General features: G+C 40.5%; 1 protein-coding gene across 10 annotated transcripts in view; it reads right to left on the bottom strand.

Annotated features, from left to right (window-relative positions):
- Positions 1-27,181, bottom strand: part of TRAPPC9 (trafficking protein particle complex 9) — a 455,047-nt gene extending 427,866 nt beyond the window's left edge. For 2 of the 10 annotated variants that reach the window (XM_017818311.1, XM_017818320.1), the window contains exons 1-8: positions 27,042-27,180; positions 24,839-25,432; positions 15,661-15,806; positions 13,891-14,019; positions 9,696-9,722; positions 8,352-8,473; positions 6,517-6,642; positions 1,610-1,826 (exon numbers count right to left, since the gene is read on the bottom strand). In XM_017818311.1, the coding sequence (XP_017673800.1) occupies positions 1,610-1,826; positions 6,517-6,642; positions 8,352-8,473; positions 9,696-9,722; positions 13,891-14,019; positions 15,661-15,806; positions 24,839-25,422 (1,351 nt within the window). In that variant the 5' untranslated portion in view covers positions 25,423-25,432; positions 27,042-27,180. The other 8 variants (XM_017818312.1, XM_017818321.1, XM_017818318.1 and 5 more) reach the window with 8 other exon arrangements.
- Positions 27,182-27,543: the final 362 nt, after the last annotated feature.

Raw genomic sequence — 27,543 nt, 5'->3', positions numbered from 1 at the left:
TGGGCAACTGTTCCAGGGCCTCACCACCCTCCCAGGGAAGAATTTCTTCCTCATATTTAATCTAAACCTACTCTCTGTCAGTTTGAAGCCATTCCCCCTTGTCCTATTACCACATATCCTCGTGGGAAAAAAAACAAGTAATTTTTAATTCTCTTTAAAGATGAAGAAAGAGATATTTCCTCTAAATGTTTTCCTGGCCAATAAAAGTCAGTAAAAAGCAATAAAACTTTAGAACACAATGCACATATCCTGATTTTCAGTCTTTAAAAATTAAGTTTCAAACTATGAATTATTTTCTATTTGCAAATTATCTGTGGTTACAATAAATAGATCATCATAATGTAACTTTTCCTTTAAAACTGTTATATGCAGCACTCCTCATGAAACTTAACCTGCTTTTAGTAGTAAGTAAGAGCAGTAATTTTTAAATAACAAATATTCCAAGATGTGGAATACTTCACAAACTTCTCAACAGCCTTCCTTCTAATTTCACCCTTCAGCATTTGGCAAATTGCTCCAGGAATATTTACTGCAACCAAACCTAGAGAGTTTATATTTTGCACACAAGACTCTCATTATTTTCCATGTGTGAAATGTGCTTTCTATCAAGTAGCTCCTAACGTTTACAGTGATCCTTCCATGTGCCTCTAAAAGAGCCATTCTTGGGGTAAAAATCAGACAGAGCACTTAAACACAACTTAAAGGTGAGGTAAAAATGAAAGATAAACACCAATCTTGTCATTTTTTTTGCCTTTTTTAATCATCATTTCTTACAGAACTTTTACAGCCTCTTCTCCCAACACACTCCCATCCCAGGCCTCAGCACAATTTTCCCAGAACATTCCCTCTTCCTAGACTCTTTTTGTCTTTCCATCTAGTCTACTTGGCATTTTCTACCTTCTCTCACATATCATTTCAGAATGCAAGGTTTTGGGTTACATGGAAAGGTTTACTCAAAAGGAGTTCCCAAGCACCATATTAGCTGTCTCTGATCTAATTTGTGGGAAAATGTGACATATTTGACCCTACACACACAGGTGAAATTATACGTATGTATGTGTGTCTATATACAAAAATATGTAAAAGAATCTTTTTTCTTTCATTATAAGATCAAACAGCAACAAATAGCAAAGGAAATACAATTTCTGATACAAAAGTTGGAGGCACTTTAATTGAAAAAATATTCCAAATTAAAATATGACCCTTTTTTTTTTTGTACTGAGAAGTGCACAATCAAAACAAAGACATTTCTGAAAAACATTAGAAATCAAGTTTTCATAAATAAAACATAATTACTTGCTGAAAACAGAGGAACACAGCACCACATTCAGCAGTGCCCCACGAAATCTGAAATTATTACAGAATCACAGAATATGCTGAGTTGGAAGGGACCCATCAGGACCACTGAGTCCAACTCTTAGCCCTGCACAAGAGTATTGAAAAAACACTAAGAAAAAGTGAAAGTACAGTGTTAAACAACTGCTGCAGTTAGCTTCAGACTAGCAAATAATTTTGGTTTGAAACATCAAAAATCTCTCCAGGAAATCAGTTACAGGAAGCCAGTTGGGTGTCCTACTACGGTGACCCACACTTTCCCAGAAGCACCTACCTTTGCTGAAATCCTGAGGATCCAGTGACAAGCTGTACCCAGGGAGAGTCTCCAGCAGGAGTTTGTAGCAGGCCCTCCAGCCGGGCTCGGGGATGCTGGGGGCTGCACACTGCATGGCCGCGATGCGCTTGAAAAAGGCCGATTTCCGGTGAAAACCGATGCGCTCGTACAGCTCCGAGAGGATGCTGTAACGCTGGATCTTCTCCTCCTCTGAGAGCTGACATTGCGAGGGAAAAGAGAAGAAGACTGGGTTTTAATCTGAATTTTAAAGTGTGCATCTGAGTTTAAGAAAAATAGCAGGAGGAAAGAAAAAAAAAGGTAGGAGACATCTCCAGCACTGCAGAAGGCCGGGGATTTTGCACGTAGCCAGGCATGTGCTTCTACTGGCAGGAAAACTTAAGCCTGGTTCAACAACTAACAAAAACTGCAAAGATGGAGTTCTGCAGCAACTTATTTGTCAGTGGTACTAACAAGTAAACAGTCAAAACAGCCAGTAACAGCTAAACAGCTCCACATTGTATGGAAGATATTCAACAAGATATTCATGTGCATAAAAAGAATGCCAAAATATACCCCTTCCAAAATTTATTGGTTTACTGAGTTAGATTTTCATCTCTTTAGGATTAAATCTAATCTTGAAATCTCAGGCTATGAAAGCATGAAATTACTGTCTCGATTTTTACATCTCTAATCTTGTAAACCACAAAACTTTCATTCCATGACACTGTACTGTGATTTTCACACTGTGAGACTGAATCATAGAATGGTTTGGGTTGGAAAGGACCTTGAAGACCATTTCATTCCAAACCCCTGCCCTGGGAAGGGACACCTCCCACTAGACCAGGTTTTTCAGAGCTCCATCCAAGCTGGCTTTGAACACTTCCAGGGATGGGGCAGCCACAGCTTTTCTGGGCAACCTGTGCCAGCGTCTCATCATTGTCTTGCCCAAAGCAAGTTTCAAAGGATATTAATGAGTCCAATGTGAGCTTTCTCAACAATGTAAAAAACAAAGTAGCAAAACATAGGAAGATACAGACCCAGATTTCTTTGCTGAGTCAAGCAGTGGAAGAGGCTGCCCAGGGAAGCAGGGGAATCACCATCCCTGAAGGGATTGAGATGACGTGTAGATGTGGCATTCAGGGACACGGTGTAGTGCTGGACTCAGCAGTGCTGGGTTAATGGTTGGACCTGATGATCTTAGAGGTCTATTCCAACCTAAAGGATTCTATGATACATGTGCAGACTGGCAACTAGTGAGGTGGAATTTAGTTAAAGCTCCGTTAGGCTTAAGGTTGAAACAAACTTGATAAGGAACAACCACCATGGGCTTCTTTAGCTCATCAATATATTGGCACAACCCCAGGCAACCATTCTTTTCCCCTTTGGTCTGAATGAGAACCTTGCTTTGGAATCAGACAGACAAGAACAAATTGCCACAGAAACTCTGGGTGATACCAAGTACTTCCAACTCTCCATCCCAGTAATCAGCAATGCAGGCCAATGCTGACACCTAGTGCACAGGACCAGGCAGGCACAACCAAAAGCAATAAAATGTATTTTAAATTACTCTAAAGCTGCTAACATGTTTTGCAAAGGCGTTTCAAATGACAAACTTCATCCAAAAATAGCACTAAGGGACAGAAATGGCATTTCTGCAGCTCATTCTTCAAAACTGAAAGTATCAATCAGTGCATGTAACTTAGGAAACTTAAAGCCTTGGAGAGTCAAAGAAAGATGCAAATCACACTAGTGAGCTTTCATAGGAATAATCAGGTCTTAACTGAAGCTTCAAAACATCTTTTAGTCACTTAAATCCTGATATAACTACAAAAACAGTCTGTTTTTAAAAGCCTCTTCTAATTTTGGACAGAGCGATATGAGAGACCTCAAAGAAGAGTTTTCAGAGGGCACCATGAAATCTTCATCCTTCGGGATATGAAGAGATACAAATAGACCAGCAAATCACTATGGAAAGTTCCAGACCATTTTTGAAGCCAAAGTTGTTATTTTCTTCAGAACTGACACAAGACAACATCTGATGCAGAAATATTGCCCATCCCTAAAAAAGACCAAGCCCTGTAGCCAGAGCTGTAAAAAGGCAATTGCACCAAGGTGAGAACTTTCAGGAATCAATGCAGCTGGAAAGAACACAAGGCACAAAAAGAAAATACAGAACAATTTTTAACAAGTTTATCAGAGTTCCCAAAAGCAATCACTGGGAAAGAACAAGGGCTGTCAGATTAAAGTTACCTACTCCAGCAGAAACAAGCTGTTCCACCTTTTTTTTCCTCTCTCTTTTTTCCATTTATGCCATTTTTAAAAAGTTAGAACAATAAAAAAATATGGCAGCAGAGCTGGAAAGGGCACAACACATGAACTAAAGCAAAAAGAGCTTAAAAGAAACCCCTATCAAAAGCTATTCCTCAAATACAAATACTGTCAATGTTCACACACCTATGGAAACTAAATTCTTTAAGATGAGAAAAGACAGGGTCATGCTATTTAGGTAGACAGGATCACTCACTAATCATTGGAACAAGTATCAGAGAAGCCACAAATTCTCAGAAAGTTTTATTTTCATCATATCTGAGTAAGTTTTTAACACTGTTACCTGACTTGTTTGCTTAATGGTTGTCCCCAAAGTTACTCAAGTATTTTCTGCCATTTCAGGAAACTGTTTGTTCACCACCACAAAGACAGCAAAACTGCATTTTTCCCTGAGCACAAACAGTTATTTGTCACTATGCAGGAATTAAAAACAAGAAAAGAAAAAAAAAGGAGAAAACCCCACACAAATACTCCAAGTAATTAATCCTGGGAAGGGTGCAGCAGGCATTCTGCAGGGCAGGAGTGGAGCATTCACAAACATCTTTCTTAACCTTACCAATTTATAAAAGCTTAATGCCTATAAAGTGGCTGCAGAACAGCCACCACCTGAAGCACAGCATCTTTTCCACCTGGTTGATTTTTCTTTAACTGTTACACCCAACCAAGTTACAGCTGCACCTGGAAAGGTTGGAGTTCTCTATCCAAGCAAGGGAGCCAGTTTTTTCACAGCCTTGTTTCAAGCCAGGCTTTCAAGAATGCAGCTTTTTATTTGTTTTTTAATTATTCCTTACTACATTAAAATTTTATAACCACACTTTCTTTGTAATTAGATTTTACAATTTATTCCTCATAACTGTATGCAAAGTTAAGCCTGATTACCCTGCAGCTCATCAGAAAACACCAATTACATAATATTACTAGACTGAGCAGGAGACTGAATTTATGGACAGAAACTAAGTCTTCCTGTTTATGAGTCTTTCACTTTAACCTGTGAGGTGTTTTTGCTGCTGTTGAATATTGGTTGTGCTGATGTTCTATCCACCTGCAAGTGAAAAACACTGTCCTACAGCTTGTTTCCCTCAGGTATCACAGGATGACTCCTCCTCTGAGTTAGACCAAATTATAAATATAACTACTATTTGCTTCCATGCTATACACTGTAAATCTTGAAGAGCTGTAAATATGATTTCCAGTCATACCTGTCTTTATGGAAGATACATTCCCCAGCCCTGGAAAGATTGTTACTCATACTTCACATAATAAAGCCAAGTTGCTCCCCAGCCATGCAGAGGTCCCAGCCTGTACTGGTTTAGGTTGTACTGGGAGAAGGTTTACTGGCAAAATTTGATCAGGGCACGTGTTTCTTGCTGCCAAGCTTTGTCTCTGTGTATTCCTGGCAATACTTATCAGCTACTGAAGTGACTTATATACTTTGCCATTCACTAGGTGTTATTTTTTTTCCTCTAATATAAAGTGGACATTGCAACGTGAGTGTGTCAGGGAGGAGAACAGGGGATTCTCACCATGGCAGTAATTCCTTCCAGAAGAAAAACAACATAACAACAATACTGGAGTTTGCAGGCCATGAGAATAACAGCACCAGAACAAGAAGAGAAAAATACTGCCCTAGCATCTTACAGGAAAGGTGCAGAGCTGCCAGCAAAAGACAGATTACAGAATTAGAGAGAAGGCCCTTGGCACTACAAGGATTACAGCAGTTAAGGTACTCTGTAAGAAAATTGATGATTTGTACGATACCTTATCAATTAATTAATTTCTCATTTATGTTGAGTAAGAAAATTGACTCCAGAGAAAGGATTCTCTGCAAATGAAAGAAAGGTTTCTACCTCCCTCATAAATTTGCTGTCCCTTTCTGGGTTTAATAAGCTCAATAGTGTGGACTTAAACTGCTCATCTTACCAAGATGTAATGAGCAAAAACCAAAAACCAGTTAGAAATCCAACTGCCCTTTATTAGTTCTCAACCACTGCAGTCTCTCTGTAACCAGTGACACCACCTTGAGACACTGACCAAGTGTTAGTCCTGTTGTGTTGTACTACTGAGCACTTTTCCCACAATTCTGGATACTGATTTTCTCCCTGAATTTCTTTCTGATTTGGCTTAATTAAGACTTTGCACTACACAACAAAAATTCAATTGATTAACAGCACTAATCAGACCCTTCAGCTCACTCTGCAACAGGCCACTCCTGATTTGCTCACAGTTTCATTGAATGAGATGCAATCAAGAAAATTAAAAAGATCCCTTGCAGATCAGCCCCAAGAAGGTGTTTTTCCCTGGTACAACATCACAAGACAACAACAACGGGTGTTTTTTTTTCCTTCACAACGGAGAACAACCAATAGAGTCTTTAATCTCAAACTAAGTCCTCATGTTTTCAGATGAACTCTGAATACCTTTTAAGCCAGACTCACAGACGTAAAAATCCTCAGATGTCAAGTCTTAGTGAGAAGGAGGGTGCTGAAACAGAAAATAAACTGCAGTCTCCTGAATCTAAATAACTTTCAGCATATTCTGTAAAACGAGAAGAGAAAAATAACCGGACTTTCCACACCAACCTGACGAAGGTTGATATAAACTGCATTTTGCAGAAATTCAGAGGCTTCCATGCTCCTCTTCTGTATTGCAAGGACTCTCACTGCCTTCACACAAGCTTCCAGTTCAATCACACCAGCATTCTTGTACTTAGAGAGGGAGAAAATTAAAATAATATTGAAGGATTGCACCTGTTAGGTTTTATAAGCATTTCTGCTCAGCACATAAATCAGCTGTCACATCTTCCAAACCCAGCAATTCCTTAATGCTAATGACTACACTGTTAAATTATCAACATATGCCCAAGTGAAAATTAAGGTGTCAACTAAAATGTTATTATGCAAAACAATCGTTTTCAGCCTCTTCACTCACTTCTATTATTTTGAGACACAGCATAGCTTCTGACAGTTCACATGAGGAGAAAAGTTGGGAATATTAGTACCATTTTGGATAAGCTCATATATAGTGGGTGTGGGTAGTGTGCCTGCAAATAAATTCTACTTTCACAGTGCAATAGGTATGTAAGCAAAAATATTTTTATTACTGAATCAATTTTCCCTTTATTTAACATAAAACAGATTCACTGATGACAAGAGAATTACAAACCATTCTCGGTGTTCTAGTTTACAAAACACCTTCTGTAAATGACTGTTTAGTTATTTAGCTTGCTCAAGGAAGGCAGGAGACAACGTGCATTGATCTGTTTGAGCTCAGACAACAAACAGGCAATTTTCTAGACAAACAAGCTGATCTCATCGTTTCCTCAAACAACACTGATACTGGACATGTGAGTCAGCCCATCTCCTGCTGCAGATAAACTCTGTTCAGGGGTTTATCAAGTTTGAAAACTAATAGGGGAAAGAAATCTCCTAACAAAATGCAGGAGTTAATCTACCAAAGCAGTTACAGGTTCCTCTCTTGTGCATTTATATCAGCAGAAGCAAATCATTGGAGATTGAATCCATTTTAGAAGGTGCTACAAAAGTTTCTTCAGTTCAGTGATAACAGAAAAAAATATGCAGAAAGTGCTGCTTCCTCAGCATTAGAGCAAGGTGTTGCTCTGTCTGTAGATCTTGAACAGACAGAAGGTAACTGTGCTTGTCTTGAAGTCATATATCAGTCCCAATACAAAAAAGCTCTTTGGTCATTGCAAGTGAGGCACAGTTATTACTTGCTGAGAACATCATGTATATTATTATAATCAAAATATAAATATCCTGCCCTAAGCCCAACAAAGTCCAATAATTTCATATTTCTAAAGAAATCATACTCTTTCTAGATGAGCAATATACCCTTAAGGTAACATTAACAAGCTGAATGCATCCTTGAGAATTACTGTTTTATTGATGGATTCCAATTTATCTGACACTATACCCAAAACTATCACCTTTCACTGCTCCAGACCATAAATTAACTCACGAGCACAATGATCTTGCTTCATTTGGAGAGTCTCTCTTCGAAACCAACATGGAAATGCCCATTATATTTACCCAGCTTAGTCTAAAGATAATCTGTATATCTTACAAGAGAAATACATGCAATTAAAAATGATTGAAGCATAAGTAACTCCACTGCAATACATGAAACTTATGTTTAATGTTGATGTGGACACTGAGACACGACTGTCACAGTATGAAATCATTCTTTTTCTTTTCCTATATGAATGCAGACATTAAGCTCCCTTACCATCTCAGGCTCTGAGCACTTGCACAAAAACCTAAAAATTGCTCCAGTTGAGCTGGAAACTGTTTTACAAAGTTCCCAGCACGTGCTTTAGAAGATCCTCCCAAACCAAAGCTACAGCAGTTCACTGTTGAAAAGAATTTCAGTGAAGTCTCTTAAAAATAAGCAGGATTACCTTGCCATAGTAAGAAATGGCTTCTTTGTATTTATCTATGATGTCCTCAGGACTCAGGCAGTTCTTGGCACGTCCTATCTCTGCACTGGTATCTGCATTTATACCGTTGGAAGTCAGAGCACCTGGAACAGAACAGGGTAAGGAATGAGCACAAGGACTTCTACAAAGTGCTGAATACCTAAAAACAAATCTAGGATATGCTGTAGGTTTGACAAAGAATACACAGAGTACACCTGACCTACCTAGAAAGCGATGAGGCTCTGGCTACAAACACTAGTTCTGTTGTACTATGGTATTTCAAACAGTACACAAGAAAAATGGACTCAGTCATGAGCCAACAAACAGAAAATAATCTTTCACCATAATTTTTTGCACTTAACTGAATGTTTAGACTATGAATAAAGTAACAGATTGCTAAAATTAGATTATGGTCACATCTGAATATGCAACTTTGATCTCTGAACTATTCCTTGTGTTCTACTTTAAAACTGTATTTCTAAAGCACACCAAAGAGAAAAGGCTCAGACAGAACAGTGAGAAATTGGTTTTCATCTATAAGAAAGAAGGTGAGAGACAGAGTCTTCACATGCATAAGGGATAGGAATGTGAAATAGAAGCCAAGGAAATCTGGGATATTAGAAAGAGCATGAAAATTTTATTTCTAGAATTTGATTTTATTGAAGAGTTAACATAAGTGAGAAAATACATCAAAGGTTTGGCAAGGCTCAATACCTTGTTATGTGTTACTTAATCTGCAGGATTATATGGGAATTTATTTCTCTGGGAGGTTTCTCTACTAAGATGGCAAGAAAATCTCTCGTGTTTCAGAGCTGGCCTTAACTCTCAGCAGACAGTTGAAAACTACTGTTAAAGATACTTTCTGCTCCCTCTATATATTTAGAAATATGTTATTTTACATGCTCAAATGCTAAAGCAAATTTTTTATATGTTTGTTAACCTTACAAATTGCACCAAGCACATCTGTAGATTAACAGGGTTTTCATGGAAGTTAAGTGAAAAATGTTCATGATGACCGAAAGAGCACCATGACACTACATGAGACCAGTCAGGTTTGTCAGTTAAAAAAATCTACAAATCCTCACTACTGATGGGAAAAAACAATGCTCATTGGAATTTACAGGGACACAATCATGGAACTACACCATTTTTTTTGTGCCATTTACCCTTCAATCTCTTTGCTTCCTCCAGATTTATAGCCAAAAAAACTGAAGCAACAAGGATCATTACTAGTTTTGGCAATTGGCAGTAACTATCTACACGAATGCAAAACATATTCACGTAATAAAAGAAAATATTTTGGAAACATGCAGAAAAATAATGTACCTGGATCAATGAGAACTTCTTGTGCCCCTAAAAGGAGGAACAAAAATGATTTTTTTTTCAGCCATAAATATAGCCAACAAAAATAAGTTCTTATAATGTTTTATAACATCAGGCTTGAACAAAATCATAAAATTTATCAAGATCATCACTTATGTTTTGAAGGACTACCAATTATAACTCAAGTAGTCACCATAAATTATTTCTCATTAAAAAATAAATGTAGAAGTCCCATAAACTTGCAATGAATTCTAAGACACCTTAAAAAGAATTTCATAATTTTCAGAATTTAAAGCCATATCTTTTTTCCTTTTTCTTCACTGTTTTAGTTGTCAAGTTTCTATCACAGTCCATTTAGTATATTTTAATACCAGGACCTACTGTACTTAAATCTCCTTGTGAAAGCTCATTTAATCTGCATAATAGTCTAGAATAACATTTTCAAGTAATTGTATCCCTTTTAATTGTCATTCGTTTCCCTCCATCAAATACTCTGAATAACTGAGTCATGCCAACCCAACAAGCCAGATTATTCATGTAAAAGAGCTGCCAAGAGTATTGCAAAGTTGGATTAGTGTACATAACACCTTGTTGCCCCAAACTTTGGTTAAACATGGCAATAAAATTGGTAATGCCAAAGGTTAAGCAGTCAAAAACAATTGTTTTATCAGCAAGACAGGCCCTCCCTTCAGTTGATTTGCTCAGACTCCAGACTAGTGAAGCAGAGATTTAGATTTAGATCCAAAAGATACTCCAACACTTCACTCAGGTGTCCTAATTCTGACTGGGGAAAGGGGAAGGTCAGGTGACAAAATTAAGAGCTCAAGACTTCTAACAAATAAAACCCAGTGGAGAAACCCAAAATAGCCAGTGAGCCCAGCATAAGGCAACCTAAACTCAGCTTGTTCAACACACAAATCAGAACCGACAGCCCATGGCCAGTCCTCCTGGCCAGCAGGAACTGAGCAATTCAAAATCTCTCTTTGCACTGAAGGCTCCAGAGACAACTCAAGGGGGACACAGCCCAGACCTGTCCCATACAAACCAAAGGGTTTAGAGACATGAGCAGTCACACCCCTTTAAAGCATTAAAGTTCCCTTTTCACAGAATCATAGAATGGTTTGGCTTGGAAGGGACCCTAAAGATCATCAAGTTCCAACCTCGCTGCCATGGGCAGGGACACCTTCCACTAGACCAGGTTGCTCCAAGCCCTGTCCAACCTGGCCTTGAACACTTCCAGGGATGAGGCATCCACAGCTTCTCTGGGAAACTTGTTCCAGAGCCTCACCACCCTCATCCTAATGTATTTCTTCCTCATGCCCAATCTAAATATACTCTCTTTGAGTTTAAAACTGTTGCCCCTTTTTCTGTCACTACAGGCCCTGCTAAAAAGTCTCTCTGCCTTTCTCATAAGCCCCTTTCTATATTGAAAGGCCACAACAAGCTCTCCCCAGATCCTCCTTCTCTTCTCCAGGCTGAACAACCCCATTTCTCCAGCCTTTCTCCATGGTAGAGGTGCTCCAGCCCTGTAACCACTCTCATGGCCTCCTCTGGACTCGCTCCAGCAGGTCCTGCCTTTTCAGTCAGCAGGAACTGCAGTCCAAGGGCCCATGGCAATGGCCAAGGAAGAAACCTGTCTTTGGAGCAGGCAAGATTCCACATCCCCTTCCATCAGACAAGCACTTTGAACACCATATTATCAACCAATTCTCTTCTGAATGAACTATTCCCACCAAGACACGTTCAAAAGAAGCTGAAGGACACACAAACAAAAAACTGACAATATTCTGATGGTTACAGACAGGTAAAAATTGCAACAGATGGTTACACCAGCATATATATTGCAATTTTCCTTAGTAGGGAAGAGAAAAAAAAATAAAACAAGAAAACCAAACCCCTTCAACACTGCCCTCTTAACCTTGTGTTTTATCTCATACAAAGAGAGACAATATTACAGCTTCTCTTTCCAAAGATGTTTCTACACAAAGCAGACACCAGAGCATTTTCTGAGCAGCCTGGTCCTGTGCTATAGCCTGAAAATGCCAAGTGATGGAAATAACAGGTCATTCAAGACAAAGATGTTTCTCTTGGCCAGGTCTGGGCACAAAGGCAGTACCAAGAAACCCCATCCTGTGAAGGCTGAACTACAGGAACAAGGAGGGATGCAATTCCAGGCACAGCAGGAAGCAATAAAGGTAACTCTCACACCTGCATGCCTCAGAAACAGGCCACGAATACCAGTTCCAAGTGTGGCATTTCTTGATTTGCACAGAATTTGGAAACCCTTTTTATTTCTGACTTATCCTACAGAAAGATACACTGGAATTTGTTCCCCAGATTAAACACTGTCCTCACAAAATTAATCGTAACAAAATAGATTATAAACAAAGGTGCAGTTTGGAAAGATTTTAAATGAAAGGCAGTGTAGAGTCAAGGAAAGGTAATGAAAAGAAACTTTCAGTAAGCCTTGTAAGAAAAGACATCACAGCAACAGCTGTTTGGGCAGATTTAGCTCAGCAGTTCAGACCTCAAAACACAGAGATCACACATAGAGTTAGGGAACAATATCATGGGCCAGGGGATAAGATTTTATCTGGAAGGGATGACAAAAAAATTGCAATTAGTTGTTCTTCCCACAAAAGTCCTTTAAAAAATCTTATCATGTGAAACTAAAACATTTTCAAAATACAACTACACTGGCAAGTTTGCAAACAGCACTTTTTGAATTTGCAAACTGAGAGAAGCAGCATTAATATACCCAAAATACATACTCTATTCAATTATTCTGATATCTGTGACTTACATGTTACCTTCTTTGGTAAAAAGGAGTATCCATTACAAACAAACAGATTGCAACACCTCCTATTAAATACTCATTGAAAAATTGACAAAGGTCAATTAATGTGTGAAATTATAATTTAACAGTCAACACAGAATGCACTCATAGGTCATGGGACCAAATGAAATGCATTCATAGGTCATGGGACTAAATGCACAGATTTTAATGACTAGATATTATATGAAAAATTAGTATTCTGTCCTGAAATAAAGTAATTTTACTATCACACTTATCTGCTGTTAACAAACACAGTTTGTAATAAAGATAATACAAAGCAAGTGTTTACTAGATTGTGAGTTTTAGGAGAATAAAGATGAGTGGTTACTTCTTTGAGATGAAGGACTTAATGTTGGTCACACTGCACACAAGAGAATTTAACACCAGCACTTAAGCCCAACTGTTTCAGTACTGGGTGAGTGTATACACAGAAGTAGCTGTGCTGGCTTAGTCCAAAGGCCCGTGTAGTTTACAATAATCAATATATTTTAATTTCCCTACCCCAACCAGGCTCTCTTGGAAGCCACAGAAACTTTCAGGAGCCCTTACTCCATGAGAGAAGTGTCAGGTTATGTGGTCATCTGCACAAGCACAAAGGAGCAGAGAGGATCAGTGACCAAGAACCAAATCAGAGTCACAGAGATGTCCAGAGATGAAGCCCATCAAGCTCAGTTACACCAGCACTCTCTGCATCCCCTTCCAGACAGACTGGGGGGGTCACTGCCTACAGGGAAATGGGGCTCGTTATAGGGAAGGAACATCTTGGGACTGTACAAGACTTCTTATGGGGTGTAACCAAAGTTAAGGAAAAGGAGGGAGCGAGGAAGTTTAGGGAACAAACAGGGAAAAACAGAGGGGTTCACTGTATTACAAAGCACTCTCGCATTTCTCATCAGCCACTTCTTTTGCAATTCGAGAGTTCAGGAAAAGCATACTAAATTTTAAAAATTATATTGGTTGTTAACCAAATCTATTTATTAAATGTTGACTTTTGAGTAGCAGAACAAATTCTGAATAAATATACCTAAATTATTCTTAATACATGGAGCTCTGCCACATCATCTTGATGAAAACTATCTGCATCTCCTCCAGCAAAATTCAAGCTAACAAACACTACTAACAGTCAGGTGAAGAAATCAAAAGCTTTGCAACTCTATGCAAAGCACATGTGTTGACACTAACACCAAAAGTGTAGAAAAGCCATTAATGTAAAAATCCTAAAAAGGAATACCATTCTCCCCTCCCACCCCCTCCTCCAGTTTATCCTGTCATTGGTGGGATTTTACAGAGTTAGGGAGCAGGGAGGAAGTTTTCAGGTGTTCAGTGGTGGCAAATGGAATAAAACCAAAATCCCATCCTTACCTGGCCTGTGCCTGTTTCCTGCCTCAGCAGAGAGGGAACCTCCTTGTGCCCTGCGAGATCCGACTTTGCCGCCGGTGCCGCCTGGGTAGTGATAGATGACGGATGCTGAGCACAAACCCTCGAGAGCAGCTGGAGAGAGAAGGGAAAAGCCAACAGATTAGTAGGGACACTTGCAGGAAGTGAAGTATCAGGTAGTAAAATCTATTTACACAAATAAAATATGCTCAAATTGGACACCTAGTGACAAAGGCCATGGAAAAGGCCGAGATACTCGATGTCCTTTTCACCTCCGTGTTCACCCTCAGACCTCCCAGGAGCCCAGTCCTACTAGAAGGATCTGTAGGAGTAAGAACTTGTCACAGCAGAGAAAGACAGGCATTAAAAGCACTTAATCGAATTAGATGTAAATCCACAAAACCAGGTAAGATGCATCCATTGATGCCAACAGAGCTGGCCAAGGTTATCACCTCCAACAGGTCATGCCAACTGGGGGAGGTTTCTAATGGCTGGAAAAAGGGAAATACCGTCTTCTTCGAGAAGGAAGTACCAGCACAGGCAGATCAACATCAACTCCCCTGAAAGGCCACACAGAAATCCTTCTGGAAGCACATGAAGTGAAAGAAGGTGTCTGGGAACAGCACACATTGATTTATCAAGAAAAATAAGTCCTTGGCAACCTCACTGCCTCCTATGATGAGATGATTCACTCAGTGGACAAAGGAAAGCAGTGGATGTTGTATATTTTGCCTTTCAAAAGATCTGTGGACATGGCCTCCCATAGAATTCTTATAGCCAAATTGGTAAGATTTGGATAGCTGGCCTATAAAGTAGGTGGAAAATGGGCTGGACAGCCAGGATCAAAGGACTGTGATGAGTACAAAGGCCAAGTGGCTGCCCGTGATTAGTGGTGTCCCTCAGGGAGACAATATTCATATCTTCATTAACTGCCTGGATGATGGCACAGAGCACCCCCTGAAATTTCCTGGGTGATACCAAACTGGGGGAAACAGTAGGGCAGGTCTTCAGTGCAAAGAGAACTTGCCAGGCTGCAGATCTGGGCTGACAGGAGACTCATCCCAAAGTTCCGTGGAAGTACAGAAGAAAAGAAGTGGAAGGTCAAAAGGTGTTAAGGTTTTCGTAAGATGTAACCTACAGAGCCATTGGGAAGATAAATGGATTTTCAAGTAGAATGAGAAAGCTAAAAGCAGAACAGGAGACAGCAATTGTCCTGAAAAGGTATAAAACTGAGAAGCAGAAATTGTGTTCAAAGATCACTTGTATATCAAATAAATAATAAAAAGTAGGAATGAAAAAAGAAATAAAAGGATGAAGGAAAGGCAGGGGGGAAAAAGTGAATCCTAGGACCTAATGTGAAAGGAAGTTATGCCAGTGGAAACTAAACACTTGTGGCTTTGGTAGATGTAAAGGCAAAAATCTTTTCCTTACAGTCCACAGGAGTGGGTACACCCTGAAAAAAACCCAAATACTTTCAAAAGAATCATTAAAAGTCAGATACACAATTTTTTTTCAAGTACATGCTTTACTACACTAACACATTTTATGTCACAGGTTTCCTCAAACACGTGTCTTTCTCAGGTCTTATTAACCAACTTTTATTTCAATTTAATTCTCAGCCACACCTGATATTCAGATTCTGCTCACCAGAATCATTCCCACTTTTCAATATACTTAAGGAAACTACAGACAATAGTTTGATCTACTTTGGGTTTAGCAACCAGTGACTGATTCACTACCACCACCTAATCCTACCTCCAAGCCACAGGAAGTCATTCACGGAGCGCAGCAGTTCCACTGCCATGTGATAATGGACCAGGGAATCCTGTAACATTCCAGCCTGCAAACACAGGTCACCCACGTGTTTCCGCATCCGGCCTTGGCAGCGCTTCTTATAGTGCCTGCAAAGGAAAGGGACAGCTCAGTCACCTGCAGGAAACACTCACTGGAGGCAAGAAACACCTAAAGTTCATTTTCTTTCCTCCTTAACAGAGATCAACATTTGTTTACTCTGAGCAAACATCCAGTATGAGTTCTAAGCAGCATAATATGGAAAACTACCAAACATTTGAGGCTAAATTGGGAAAAAAGCAAGGTATTGTGCATATTGGCTACCCAGCACTTCTGCAGTTAGAGCCACACACCCCAAAAACCTCCAAAGCAGGTTCTTGTAAACCACAATGAGTATTTGGCTGCCTGATATCCTGCTTTTTTGCTTTTAAGTACACCCAAAAGCTCATTGGTGGTCTTTGTTCTGCCTTTTTGCTTTCCCTCACCAGGGAATGGATTTTCTTGTGCTTCCAGGAAGCTGTTCTTGAATAACTCCCTGGATGCTTCCCATGGAATCCGCCACATTTGGGCTCTGAGGATATTTAGGATGACTCTTCCTTCTGCTCTCCTCTGGTGGGACTGGCTGCCTGGGCCCTCTCCACACACAGCCAGGAGGTGTTGGTGGCCCAGAACCTGCTCAGGGCTCACAAACCTCCCCTGCTCTCAGCACCTTCTCCTAAAGGGATGATTCATGAAACACCACTTCAGCAAGAGTTGACTGGGTTTCTCTTGCTACTTTTTTTTAACATATTAAAATAAATGGTGAAGTTCTCTCCAAATGAACAGCCAAGGCCAATTAAGTCCTACTGAAAATATTAAACAGACACCTTGGTACAACTGGTGTTGTACCAAGCTGGGCAAAGACAAGCTGGGCACAAACCCATGTGATAAAGGTACTAACCTTATTATTCAATCTTTTTTAAGTAACTACCAGCTAAAGAAACTTAACAGATGCAAAGTAAGACACACTGGACTTGGAAAGCACCTCATGATTTAAGTGACAGTTGAGAACAACTCCATCAGCAATTCTCCTGTTCTCCCTCCTGCAAAAAAAAATTCCCTGGTAACAATGTCCTTGCTCTACCTTGTATAACTGTTTTCTTAGGGCAAAATTAAAAATCAGCTTAAATATTTTATTCATCTACCTATATTACTGCAATCCTTTTGTTCTATCAATGTCTAAGTACATGAATAGAGAGCGGCATGAAAGTTCATTGTCCAAATATCACACGAAGGAAAAATAAAATTTTATTTCTTTGGGTGGTTTAAACCAAAATAAAAGCTACCCCAAAATTAAATTTAATTAGAAGAACTGCTGTAGATGTCTTTCTTTTTTTGTATACTTGAAGTATCTCCAAAGAATCTGGTTAAAAAGGGGTTCTAAAAATATAAAAACCACCTTGGATTGACTGTCATAATTCTACACTTTTAGTAAATGGAGTGATACTTTTTCAATTAAGTTCATCAGAATAGTTGTTGAACAGGTTGCCCAGAAAAGCTGTGGCTGCCCCATCCCTGGAAGTGTTCAAGGCCAGGTTGGATGGGACTCTGAGCAGCCTGTTCTAGTGGAAGATGTCCCTGCCCAAGGCAGGGGGGGTGGAATGAGATGATCTTTAAGGTCCCTTCCCACCCAAACCATTTTGTGATCTTTCAGAAGGTTACCCAGCATGTTTGAACTCAACAACTATACACAAAAGAGAAACCCAAAAAACCCCTGGGGTAACATCCACTCTCCAGGTGCTGAATTCTTATACCCTGGAGTGAGACTTCGAATACAAGAGGAAATGTCACGACTATGGAATGATATTAGGTTTGGGGCAATGTTGTTTTTTGGGGTTTTTTTGCAGCAAAGAACTTCCCAGAAGACTTGAAATAATCTGAAATTATCTCCGTAACACATCTGAAGAGAACGTCTTTGTGAAGTCTGTAATGCAGAAATAAAAAAAGCGTAAGGGGAACTGATCATATGAAGTGTAAGGGCAGGAATAAGGATATTAATTTATCTCCTTTAGATTTTAAGGCCACGAGAAATGGCAATAATAAAAACAACTATATGTTATTAGTTTATTTGCTTTCGAAGCTCTTTGGTTTGGGTTGTTCACACCAAAGAGAAGCATCTCTTCAGCCACCAAATAATGTCCTATTCTTTGCAGCTGGTCTGAAAAAAAAATAGTTCTTCAAGGAGATAAAGGAAAAAAGTAACTGATTTACATGGACAGAGTACAGAAATTTGAAAGGGAAGATATACAGGATATACATATATATATATGTCCTTATAAAAACTAAATAGAAAAGCAATCAGAACCAGCGTTATTGTTTGGAAGAAAATCTGGAAATTATAAAAGGAGACAAGAAGTATGACTCCTATTGCTCCTCTCCATCTAAAAAGTTACAGATACCTCCCATATAACTGTTCCCACTTTTCTGATCTATCACATCATATTCACAATTGATGTGAAGATGTCGACATTAAATGAAGCTCAATACCACTCTTGTTCTTTATCTTTCAGATGTGTCAAGAGACTGCAATATTTATCCTTTATTTTTCAACAAGAATGTACTTTACAGAACTTTTTAAGTAAAAAAAGTAAAGAAAACTTAAAGTGAAGACTAAAGTTCCCTGCATGAACTACAGAAGGGCACCAAATCTTACCAGGATTTCAGTCTGAGCTTTGGGTTATAGAGAAATGCCTCCCTCAAAAAGTTACTTTGTAATCTTGAACTAGTATTGTAGAGGAAAGTATAAATTGTTTACAAATAAGGTTTTCCTAATCTCTGCATTCCAGAATAAAAATAAGATTGCAAGTGTTATATATTCTTTTAACTTTTTTTTTACATAGACAGTGGAATTGGAGAATCATTGGTTCCTTACACAGCTATAATTCCTTTTAAAGATGTTGACACTACACTGTTGACTGTCTCTACACTTTCAAGTAATCTCTGTGTTTATGGACACATTAAATTTCTTATTCTCCCAAATCTGTAGCTTATAAGTGTTTTTCCCAGACTTTCCAGATTGCATATGATTAAGTTCATAAACATGAGTCACACAGCAAAGGGAAAGAGATGATGTCTGACTCCTAAATCAGAACCCAATACCGGAATCATTTCGATCCCACTGCTTCACCAACAGCTCTTCCCAACCTCATTCTGCTGCTGATTTATGCAGATGTCAATATATGCTAACTTAGAAGGCTTTTATTCACCTAGACATCAATAAACATTGCTCATACACAACACTGTTCTTTCAGAAACTCTCTTTATTTAGAGGCAAACAGATAATTTATTCCTGGTGATTTACTATTAATTATTCAAAGACTGAATTCACTCCACCTATTTTTAGGCTCTTCAAGGTGGTGCCAAGACAGGATCTACCTCCTACAGTCCCTGCAAGTCTTTTGCCACCCTCCTGGAAAGTATTTTCTCACTAATTATAGAAGAAGTTTCCACCAAACAAATGCATAAACTGTGTCTTAACCAGTCACTCACAATTAAGTATATTAAATTCAACTACTTCCAGTATGTCCAAAAAGACAAATGGCAAAGATTTTATTGAAACCAAACCCTCTCTGCATAGACAGCAAAACTTAATTTACTTCATATTTGGAAAGCCTGTTTTTTTAAAAATTCTAGTATCTACAACATTGGGTCCTTAAAAGCCTGTCCAAGTGACTCATTGTTTCTTCAGTGCATACTGGGGTGCAAATTTAATGGGAAAAAATCAGACGTGCATAAATACATCAGTGTAAAATGATGATTATCCATTTCAATACCTAGCTAGTCTTGCTTCACAGCTTTACCTGAAGAACCTGGTCACAAAGCTAAGAGTGAGAAGCTTACAGTTATCTTCTATTTTTTATTAAAACACTGTTTAAATATTTTGGTTCTCTACTGCTCAATCCTAATCTGTTTGAGGACAGGAAGTCCATGTAAATTAACAGCTACTTCCTCTAGGATAAAATGGCAACCTTTTTCTAGGCCAGTTCCCTGTCGTGCCCTACCAAAGCTCTTTCTATTTATTTTTCCTGCAGAAGTTCATTTTATACATTACATTTCAAAGACCACAAACCCTTTCTTCAGTGTGATGCACTCAGAAATGTCCCCAAGGAAGGCAGTGCCACATAATGCAGGACCACCCATGGGATACTCCATAGTCTCAGCCACCCAAACTCCTCTTCACAAGTTCCTCACCCCATGCAAACATACAGTGGACTACATAACTAGTTTATAATCTTATTCTCTAATTTTAGTTGCGCTAATTTGGTACCAAACACACTCCTTATGTTCAGAATAACAACCACAATCATCACCAAGTGACCACTGCTGCTACTTCAAACTGGAGGACAACAAACCTGCTCCGGGAACCACAAAGCACAACCCGATCCCATCTCCATTTCTGCCTCATTTGCTATATAGGAAATGTGCTTTAATCCTCCATCCCCAGCTCTTTTCTAGGACCCCAGGATAATGCTAAGGAAAATTCAGAGCAACAATACTATATTTCAAGGCAGAATTTATTTACAGCCAGCAACAGGTTTGAAGGAATTTCTGGACCCCCAAAATTTGGCTAAACTTACAAACAAGAAACATGCAAAATGAATTTTCAAAATTATTCTCATGCAAAATGCTTCAACAAAAACTTCCATCAAGGTCTACTAATTCCAATTAGCATGCAGAGCTCCAGGAACCACCAATCATAACATTACCCAGACTTGAAAGACACAGCTACGGCGTTGGATCGACTGCCAGAACTTTTGGATTTGGAAACCAAACACAGGCAGCAAGAGCTTCATGGCTTTGGAGTTTAAAAAAGAAAGCAAATTCCAGAGGCCAGCAGCCACCTAAGCAAACTATGGGTGTCCTACAAAAAAATTCAGCATTGGTACCAAATATAATTGCCAAATGCGCCAAAAGGGGGCAACTGCAGTAGTGAGGCTCCAGCAGCAATTATTTTTGTGTGTACTGAAAAATAAATATAAAAAGCAACACTAAAGTATGCAATGAAGGCGGAGTGAGGAGGCAGGACATGGAAGAAAGCTAACTATTTTCAAATATACACAATCACAGCCTACCTTTTTAGACCCAACAACAAACTCACAGGGCAGTATGAGAGAAGAGGGGAAGGGAAAAAAAAAAAGAAAGGAACAAAACAAAAATTAGAAAGACAGAGAACAGAAGGAAAATTAACAGCCACATACACATACCAAGATCATCAACTTTGATAAATCAGTGAACAAAGCCCATCTATGACACTGAGTAGAGAATCTATAAACAGCCCTATGGGCTCTCCACTCCACAGGACTAAGTGGTGCCTCGTTAAATGGATCCCAGTATTAAAAGAGACAATCTAAGACACAAACTGATGTAACAGCATTAAAATGAGCTTATCCAAGTAGATTTATAATCATACCCCAGGTATGTTTAATTTTTTAGCTGAAAACAGAAATAAAATAGAAAGCTTAAAAATGGTATCTCTGGTATGTTTTCTAGTTTCCAGTTTGTAGGACCTTTGTATCATCATGAGAACATGCATTTCTAGACTTTTCCATCAGTCTCCTGGCCTCTACAAATAACTATCAAGTGCAACTAATTTCAGAAACTTTTCCAATTCTCTCAGCATCCCTGTGATATTTTACCCATATTTTACAGCTGATAAATAGAGAAAAATCAACATATTTGCCAAGACCAACTCTTGGCTGTGCCCTAGGAATTAAACCAAGGTCAGACTCCCTGTCCTACAACTTCTGTTTAAGAGGGCAATCTTTCTTCTGAAGTTTTTAGGACTTAATGCCACTATGTTTCACACATGAAGTTTCCTGCCACCCAAAAAAATTCTTCTACACACATAACACAGCGAGTTTGTGTAAACTGTCATCTCAGTACCAGTTCTGACAATGGGTCTCTTCTGCTCCTTAAACAAGCAACTTGCAAAAGACAGAGATCATCCTCACTTTTTTAAGAATCATTTTATTAGAAATGCAGCATAATAATCCATCCATCTTCCTAATTCATGAACCCTGCATCTTAAAAGAAGCCACTGCTGCTGCAATTATTATGCGACCAAGGTAGTGACCCTCACCACAATTATTATGCAACCCTCACTAATTGGGTGAGAGAGATCAGGTCTGTACACATAGTCCTGATCATCACATAAGTATTAACCTCAATATTTTATGGAGAAAAGTTTCAACACACAAAGTTTGGAAGTTTAATAACTTACATGATCAGAATTACTACGTCCCATGTAACTTCTTAACATATTTTCACCTGATGTACCAACCCAGTTCAACGGCTCCAGGTTACAGCTTCACTCCACATTTATTAAGACCTTTGATACACACTGAAATTTAACTTCACTTTTAGAAATTACAGGAAAAGATTCTACTACTACTTAGGCTTATTTAGCCTAAGTAGATATCCACAACTACAGGAAGAGAGACATATACTCTCCTATCTAAGCACACAGAGTGCTTTCTCTTCCTTCTACTTCATACAGAAATTTGTGCTTTTTAACTAATTGGTTGCACACTGACTGAAAGGTCAGGATACACAATATAAAACAAAATTAAAATGGACAGGTCTATAAATAAGATCAAGGGGGCATCCTTTGCCTTCAACCCTTTAGAATTTTTCACCTATTCTAGAAAAAGCTGTTTCATTTGTCTCAATATCTCAATAATATCTTTTTTTTAATTCATTCCTTTAACTCATTACGCTGACAGACTCAAAACCAACAAAGTGGCAAAAGTTATTCTATAAGATGTTCTCATACCCACTTCCTGCATTCAGACAACCTTTAGCCCTCCCTGAACAGAATTATACATCATATCTTGCAAAAACAGAAACTAGTCTCCATTGAGAAGGTCCTTCCCAGCCCTGTATCTCTCTGGTGTGACTAATGCAGTGCTTTCCCTAACTTAGGGAATATGTCACTGCAGAAGGGAACATGCTACAACAAAATCCTGTTATTGCAACCCAAGGAACAAAATGCAAGCAATAAAAAACTCTCAAGTAGTAAAATAGTATATACCACCAGTTCACATCCAAAGTCCAATGCTTGAAAACCTAAGTTAGTTTAATAAACTGATGTTAGTTCAACTCTGTTCCAGGGACCTGAGTTTCTGCTTTAGAAACACAGAGGCAGAGATGCATCAGGTTACGTGAAGGTGCCTACAAAGGTCCCTGTGCAGAGAAGCTATAAATACATTTTCATTTAGCTTGCCCCTGTTATTAATGTATAAATCCTAAATTTTCAAACAATCAGAAGTACTAACTCCACAGCACAATAAAGCTGAAGAACTTTCTTACTATTGAACTGAACGATTAGAACATTTAACGCCGTTTCTTTGGGCAGTGCAGCAAACATTTCAAGTGTATCCATTGATCCAGAGTTACTGAAAAACTGTTTGCTATTCAAACCTCCCAGCAAGGGTGTGTGCAGAGCTGAACCAGTGATTAACTCTGCATAAACCCATATGTTTACACAACCAGGGCCACACATCTTCCATTATGCAAAGAACTGAAGCATCACACTGCATCTGTCTGAACTCAGTGCAACAGCATAAAATACCTCCTTGGACATGTGTGGATACACACACTGCTGTCACTTGAGCTCCTCACCAGTTCAGAACTTCACAGGAAAAGTTTACCCACAAGTTACAGCACAGCCACCGCTCAGAAATGTCACTTATCTAAGAAACTGATTTCCAAAGCAGATACTTAAAGACACAACTGAACAGGATAATTCATTCTGATTTGGAGATTCTTGGCCAAAAAAAAGTCATTTTCTTAGCTAACTGGAACAGGAAATTTTGATTACATTCGACAAAAATTCATTCAAACTGAGCAATCAAAGCCAAGATTCTAAAAGGGCTTGACTACTCTACAAAACTTTATCACCCACATACAAAAACCAGTAACATAATAATTTATACTGATAATAAAAACTGAATGGTGCATGGACAAACCAAGGGATAACACTGGGTAGCAGGTCAGACCCAGCTCAACTTCTCACCAAGAGGAGCAGGAGCAGGGCACAGAGGTACTTCAGGCAACCAGAGATAATATAACAGAGGGCTTCAAACTAATTAGAAACTTGAAATGCTTTCTTCCAGTTTCCAAGGCCAGGACTAACTATGTAGGCAGACCTGATTAACGTGATCCAAAGCCTTCACAAACCTGCCTGGACAGCTCTGGAAAACCCTGCTTTCTACACACAGTAACAACAACTGCTGGCATCCCTCATAGTACAAGACAGAGATGACCAATACTATTCCCATGCACACTTTGTATTTTGATAGGGATTCCACACCTCTGTCCTTGCCAGGACAAATGTGGTTGCTTCCATCCTTTGGATTTGACTGCAAACAGCCAAATCAAACAAATTTTGCACTGCCTGTAGCTGGCTAACCAGAATTACCAATCCCTTGCACAAGAACATCATAACACTAAAATCTGAGAATGCAAATGAGGAGGAAGGAAAGATGTTGGGGGGAGGGGGAACAAAATAAAACTGTTAACATACACAAAACCAAAGAGAAAGTTGTAGCAAACAGGTAGCAAAACAAGACAGGTCAAGAATAACAAATAAATAAAAAAATAAATAAAAAAGGAAGACAGGGAAAAATGCTGGATTTAGTCACCGCAATAAACAGCCACTGTTTCATAGGATGAAAAAGTAGACAGAGGCTTAGGGGAAAAAATACAATAAGTAGGATTAGTAAAATACTACCCAACATAATAAAAAATTATTTTCATCAATGTTGAGTTCTTTAATTAATACTGTATATCTATTAACTATTGCTTTCTACCAAAAAGTCTCATTAGAGCAGAATCTGTCAACCTGTTCCTGTGACTTCTTCCTACTACTTGATTAGCCTCATGAATTAAATATATATATAAAACAAGTTCAGAACATCAAATATGGTGAGAACACAAATTAAGTTCTCTTAAACTACAGCAGACAGACACAGTAAGATCTGGGCACAACCTCTGTTGTAACAAGGTACACTCTGTCCTTTCTAAGAGGCTTATCCTGAAGGCTGGCAAGTGCCACAGGCGTTTTTTTTCCAAGACCTGCAAGCTGACAAAAGTAGCTGCTTACCTACTATCGGTGTCCAGACCTACAAAATCCTTCTTCTCAAAAGGAACACAGAGGAGTGGGATCTTGTCTCCAGACTTATCAGTGGCCCTGTCAAGCCGCTTCGACTCCAACACTATGAAGAGGGACTCGATAAAATCTTCAATTCTCTTCTCCACAGTCTCACATTCATCATAACTGGGATAAAACGCCACATCCGTGCGGGGCTGCTCCGTGATCTCTCCTTGAAGCCCAAAGACAAAGAGCCGGGAATCATAGAGGGTAGAACCATACATTTCCTTATGAAGATGGAATTTTTCGAAAGTCTGAGGCCATTCCTTTGCAGAGGAGCAGTCTGTAATAGTGATCAGCCCCACGACTTTGCGGTGTGTCTGGAAATCCCCCCACTCGTTGTTCTCCGGGGGATAGTGGTGCCTGTAGCGGATGTACAGCACGCGCTGCGAGTCGCGCACGTTGACTTGGCTCACAGCTGAAATCCGCTTGTAGATCCTGAAAAAGCTCTCCTCGGGGACAATGCCAATGGGCTGAACCACGACCAGGAGGGTCTGATGATCCTCAGCACACTGCATGTAGTCAGGAACACTCATTTTGCAACAACTGCAGGCCAGTAAAAGAAAAACGTATATTATTTTTTAACATTCAGAGTACATGAATGTTCGCTGAAGTGAATCAGGACTTTGATGCTAAACATTTCTGCATCCTGAATATACGTGCTACAACACTAATATTTGCGTCATCATTTTACTAAATCTTCAACCATGCAGCCAACACAAATCTGTAAATTACGTTTTTCTGACTCAATCTTGCTCCCTGTGCAGCTACACGAGACAGCTCATACATGGGCCAGCAGAGTCTCCACCACAACCAGAGAGTAGAAGCACCATCTCAGAAGATCCTGTCAGACTCAGGCTCTCCAGTCCCATTTCCTTGGGGAAATACGGAAAATTGTGTGGGGTGAGATGTAAACAGACACCGAACAGGAATGACCCAACTTTACAAGGCTATCAGTGCTTGCACACGGCCAGGGAGAGGAAAATCAGGATCAGAACACTTATTTTTGAGAAAAAGTGAAGTCTGCTTTCTCAAAACACATGTAGGGAAGGACCAGGCAATGTTTTCTACTTCTATATTTAAGTATTTAGAATTCCTTCTCCCCTGAGCTCTCTGACTACTGCACTGCAGCTGGGTTTTAAACGAAGACATGCATTGCTGAGCCCTCACATCTCTGAGACCTCCTGGACCGCACAGATCCCTTGGTCAACTTCACCTCCAAAGCATCCTCTAAAACGTACATAGGACCGAAAAACACAGATAAATCAACGAAACCTCCACAAAAATAAACAAACAGAGAAACAAACAAACAAAAAAACAACAACACAGCCCGGCTTTGGACTGTCACTATCCCTCTCCCACCGTAGTGCCCGGGGTCTGCCCAGCAGCCTCCTTCCCAGGGGAGCAAACCTGTTACCAGGGAACAGCCCCGTCCACACGGTTCCCAACCGGGCGGACACTGAAGGAAGGTGGGAGCTTCCCCCTTTCCCTCTCCCCGGGTCAGATCCCGCGCTGGGCCGGTGAAGTTCAGCAGGGAAAATAAATGAACCGCAGAAGAGCCAAGCGCAGCCCCGCCGGGAAGGGGCTGAGGGGCAGCGAGAGGAGCAAAGGAGCTGCTCTGGGACGGGGGGACGCGGCTGTCGGTGCTGACCGGGAAGGGGCACTCACAGCCGGGGCAGGGGCACTCACAGCCGGGGCAGGGGCACTCACAGCCGGGAAGGGGCACTCACAGCCGTGGAAGGGGCACTCACAGCCGGGAAGGGGCACTCACAGCCGGGAAGGGGATCTCACAGCCGGGAAGGGGCTCTCACAGCGGGAAGGGGCACTCACAGCCGGGGAAGGGGCACTCACAGCCGGGGAAGGGGCTCTCACAGCCGGGGAAGGGGCACTCACAGCCGGGGCAGGGGCACTCACAGCCGGGGGGGCACTCACAGCTGGGAAGGGGATCTCAGAGCCGGGGCAGGGGCTCTCACAGCCGGGGCAGGGGCTCTCACAGCCGGGGCAGGGGAACTCACAGCGGGAAGGGGCACTCACAGCCGGGAAGGGCACTCACAGCTGGGAAGGGGATCTCACAGCCGGAACAGGGGCTCTCACAGCCGAAAAGGGGCACTCACAGCCGGGGCAGGGGCTCTCACAGCCGGGAAGGGGCACTCACAGCTGGGAAGGGGATCTCACAGCCGGGACAGGGGCTCTCACAGCCGGGACAGAGGCTCTCACAGCCGAAAAGAGGCACTCACAGCCGGGGCAGGAGCCGCCCCACTCCCGCTGCCGCCGGAACTGACGGCAATGGCCGCTCCTGCCCCGCATGCGCGGGGCGATGGCGGGAGAGCCGTGAGGGGAGAGCGGAGCTCGCCCGCTGCTGCCGCCGTCCGCGGTTCATCTCCCGGCGCTTCCACGGGGAATCCGCCTGTGCCTGCGAGCATCAGGCGTTCCTCCAAGAGGAATGCGTTAAAAGGAGTGAACGAGTGATTGATTCACCCGGATGGTGAATCTCAGCCGGTTATGAAAACTTCATGGACTTTGGCAGTAGTGGCCGAAAGTGAGCCTTCCTGGCATTCCCAAGTCCCGAAATTGGTCTGGTGTCATAGAATCGTAAAGTCATCAAGGTTGGGAGAGACCTTTAAGATCATCTGTCAACCCAGCACTGCCACTGTAAC

This window comes from Lepidothrix coronata, unplaced genomic scaffold, assembly GCF_001604755.1.
Source record: "Lepidothrix coronata isolate B3197 unplaced genomic scaffold, Lepidothrix_coronata-1.0 Scaffold67, whole genome shotgun sequence".
Lineage (NCBI taxonomy): Eukaryota > Metazoa > Chordata > Aves > Passeriformes > Pipridae > Lepidothrix > Lepidothrix coronata.
The sequence above is the reverse complement of the archived record's forward strand: the minus strand, read 5'-3'. Positions and strand labels throughout refer to the sequence as shown.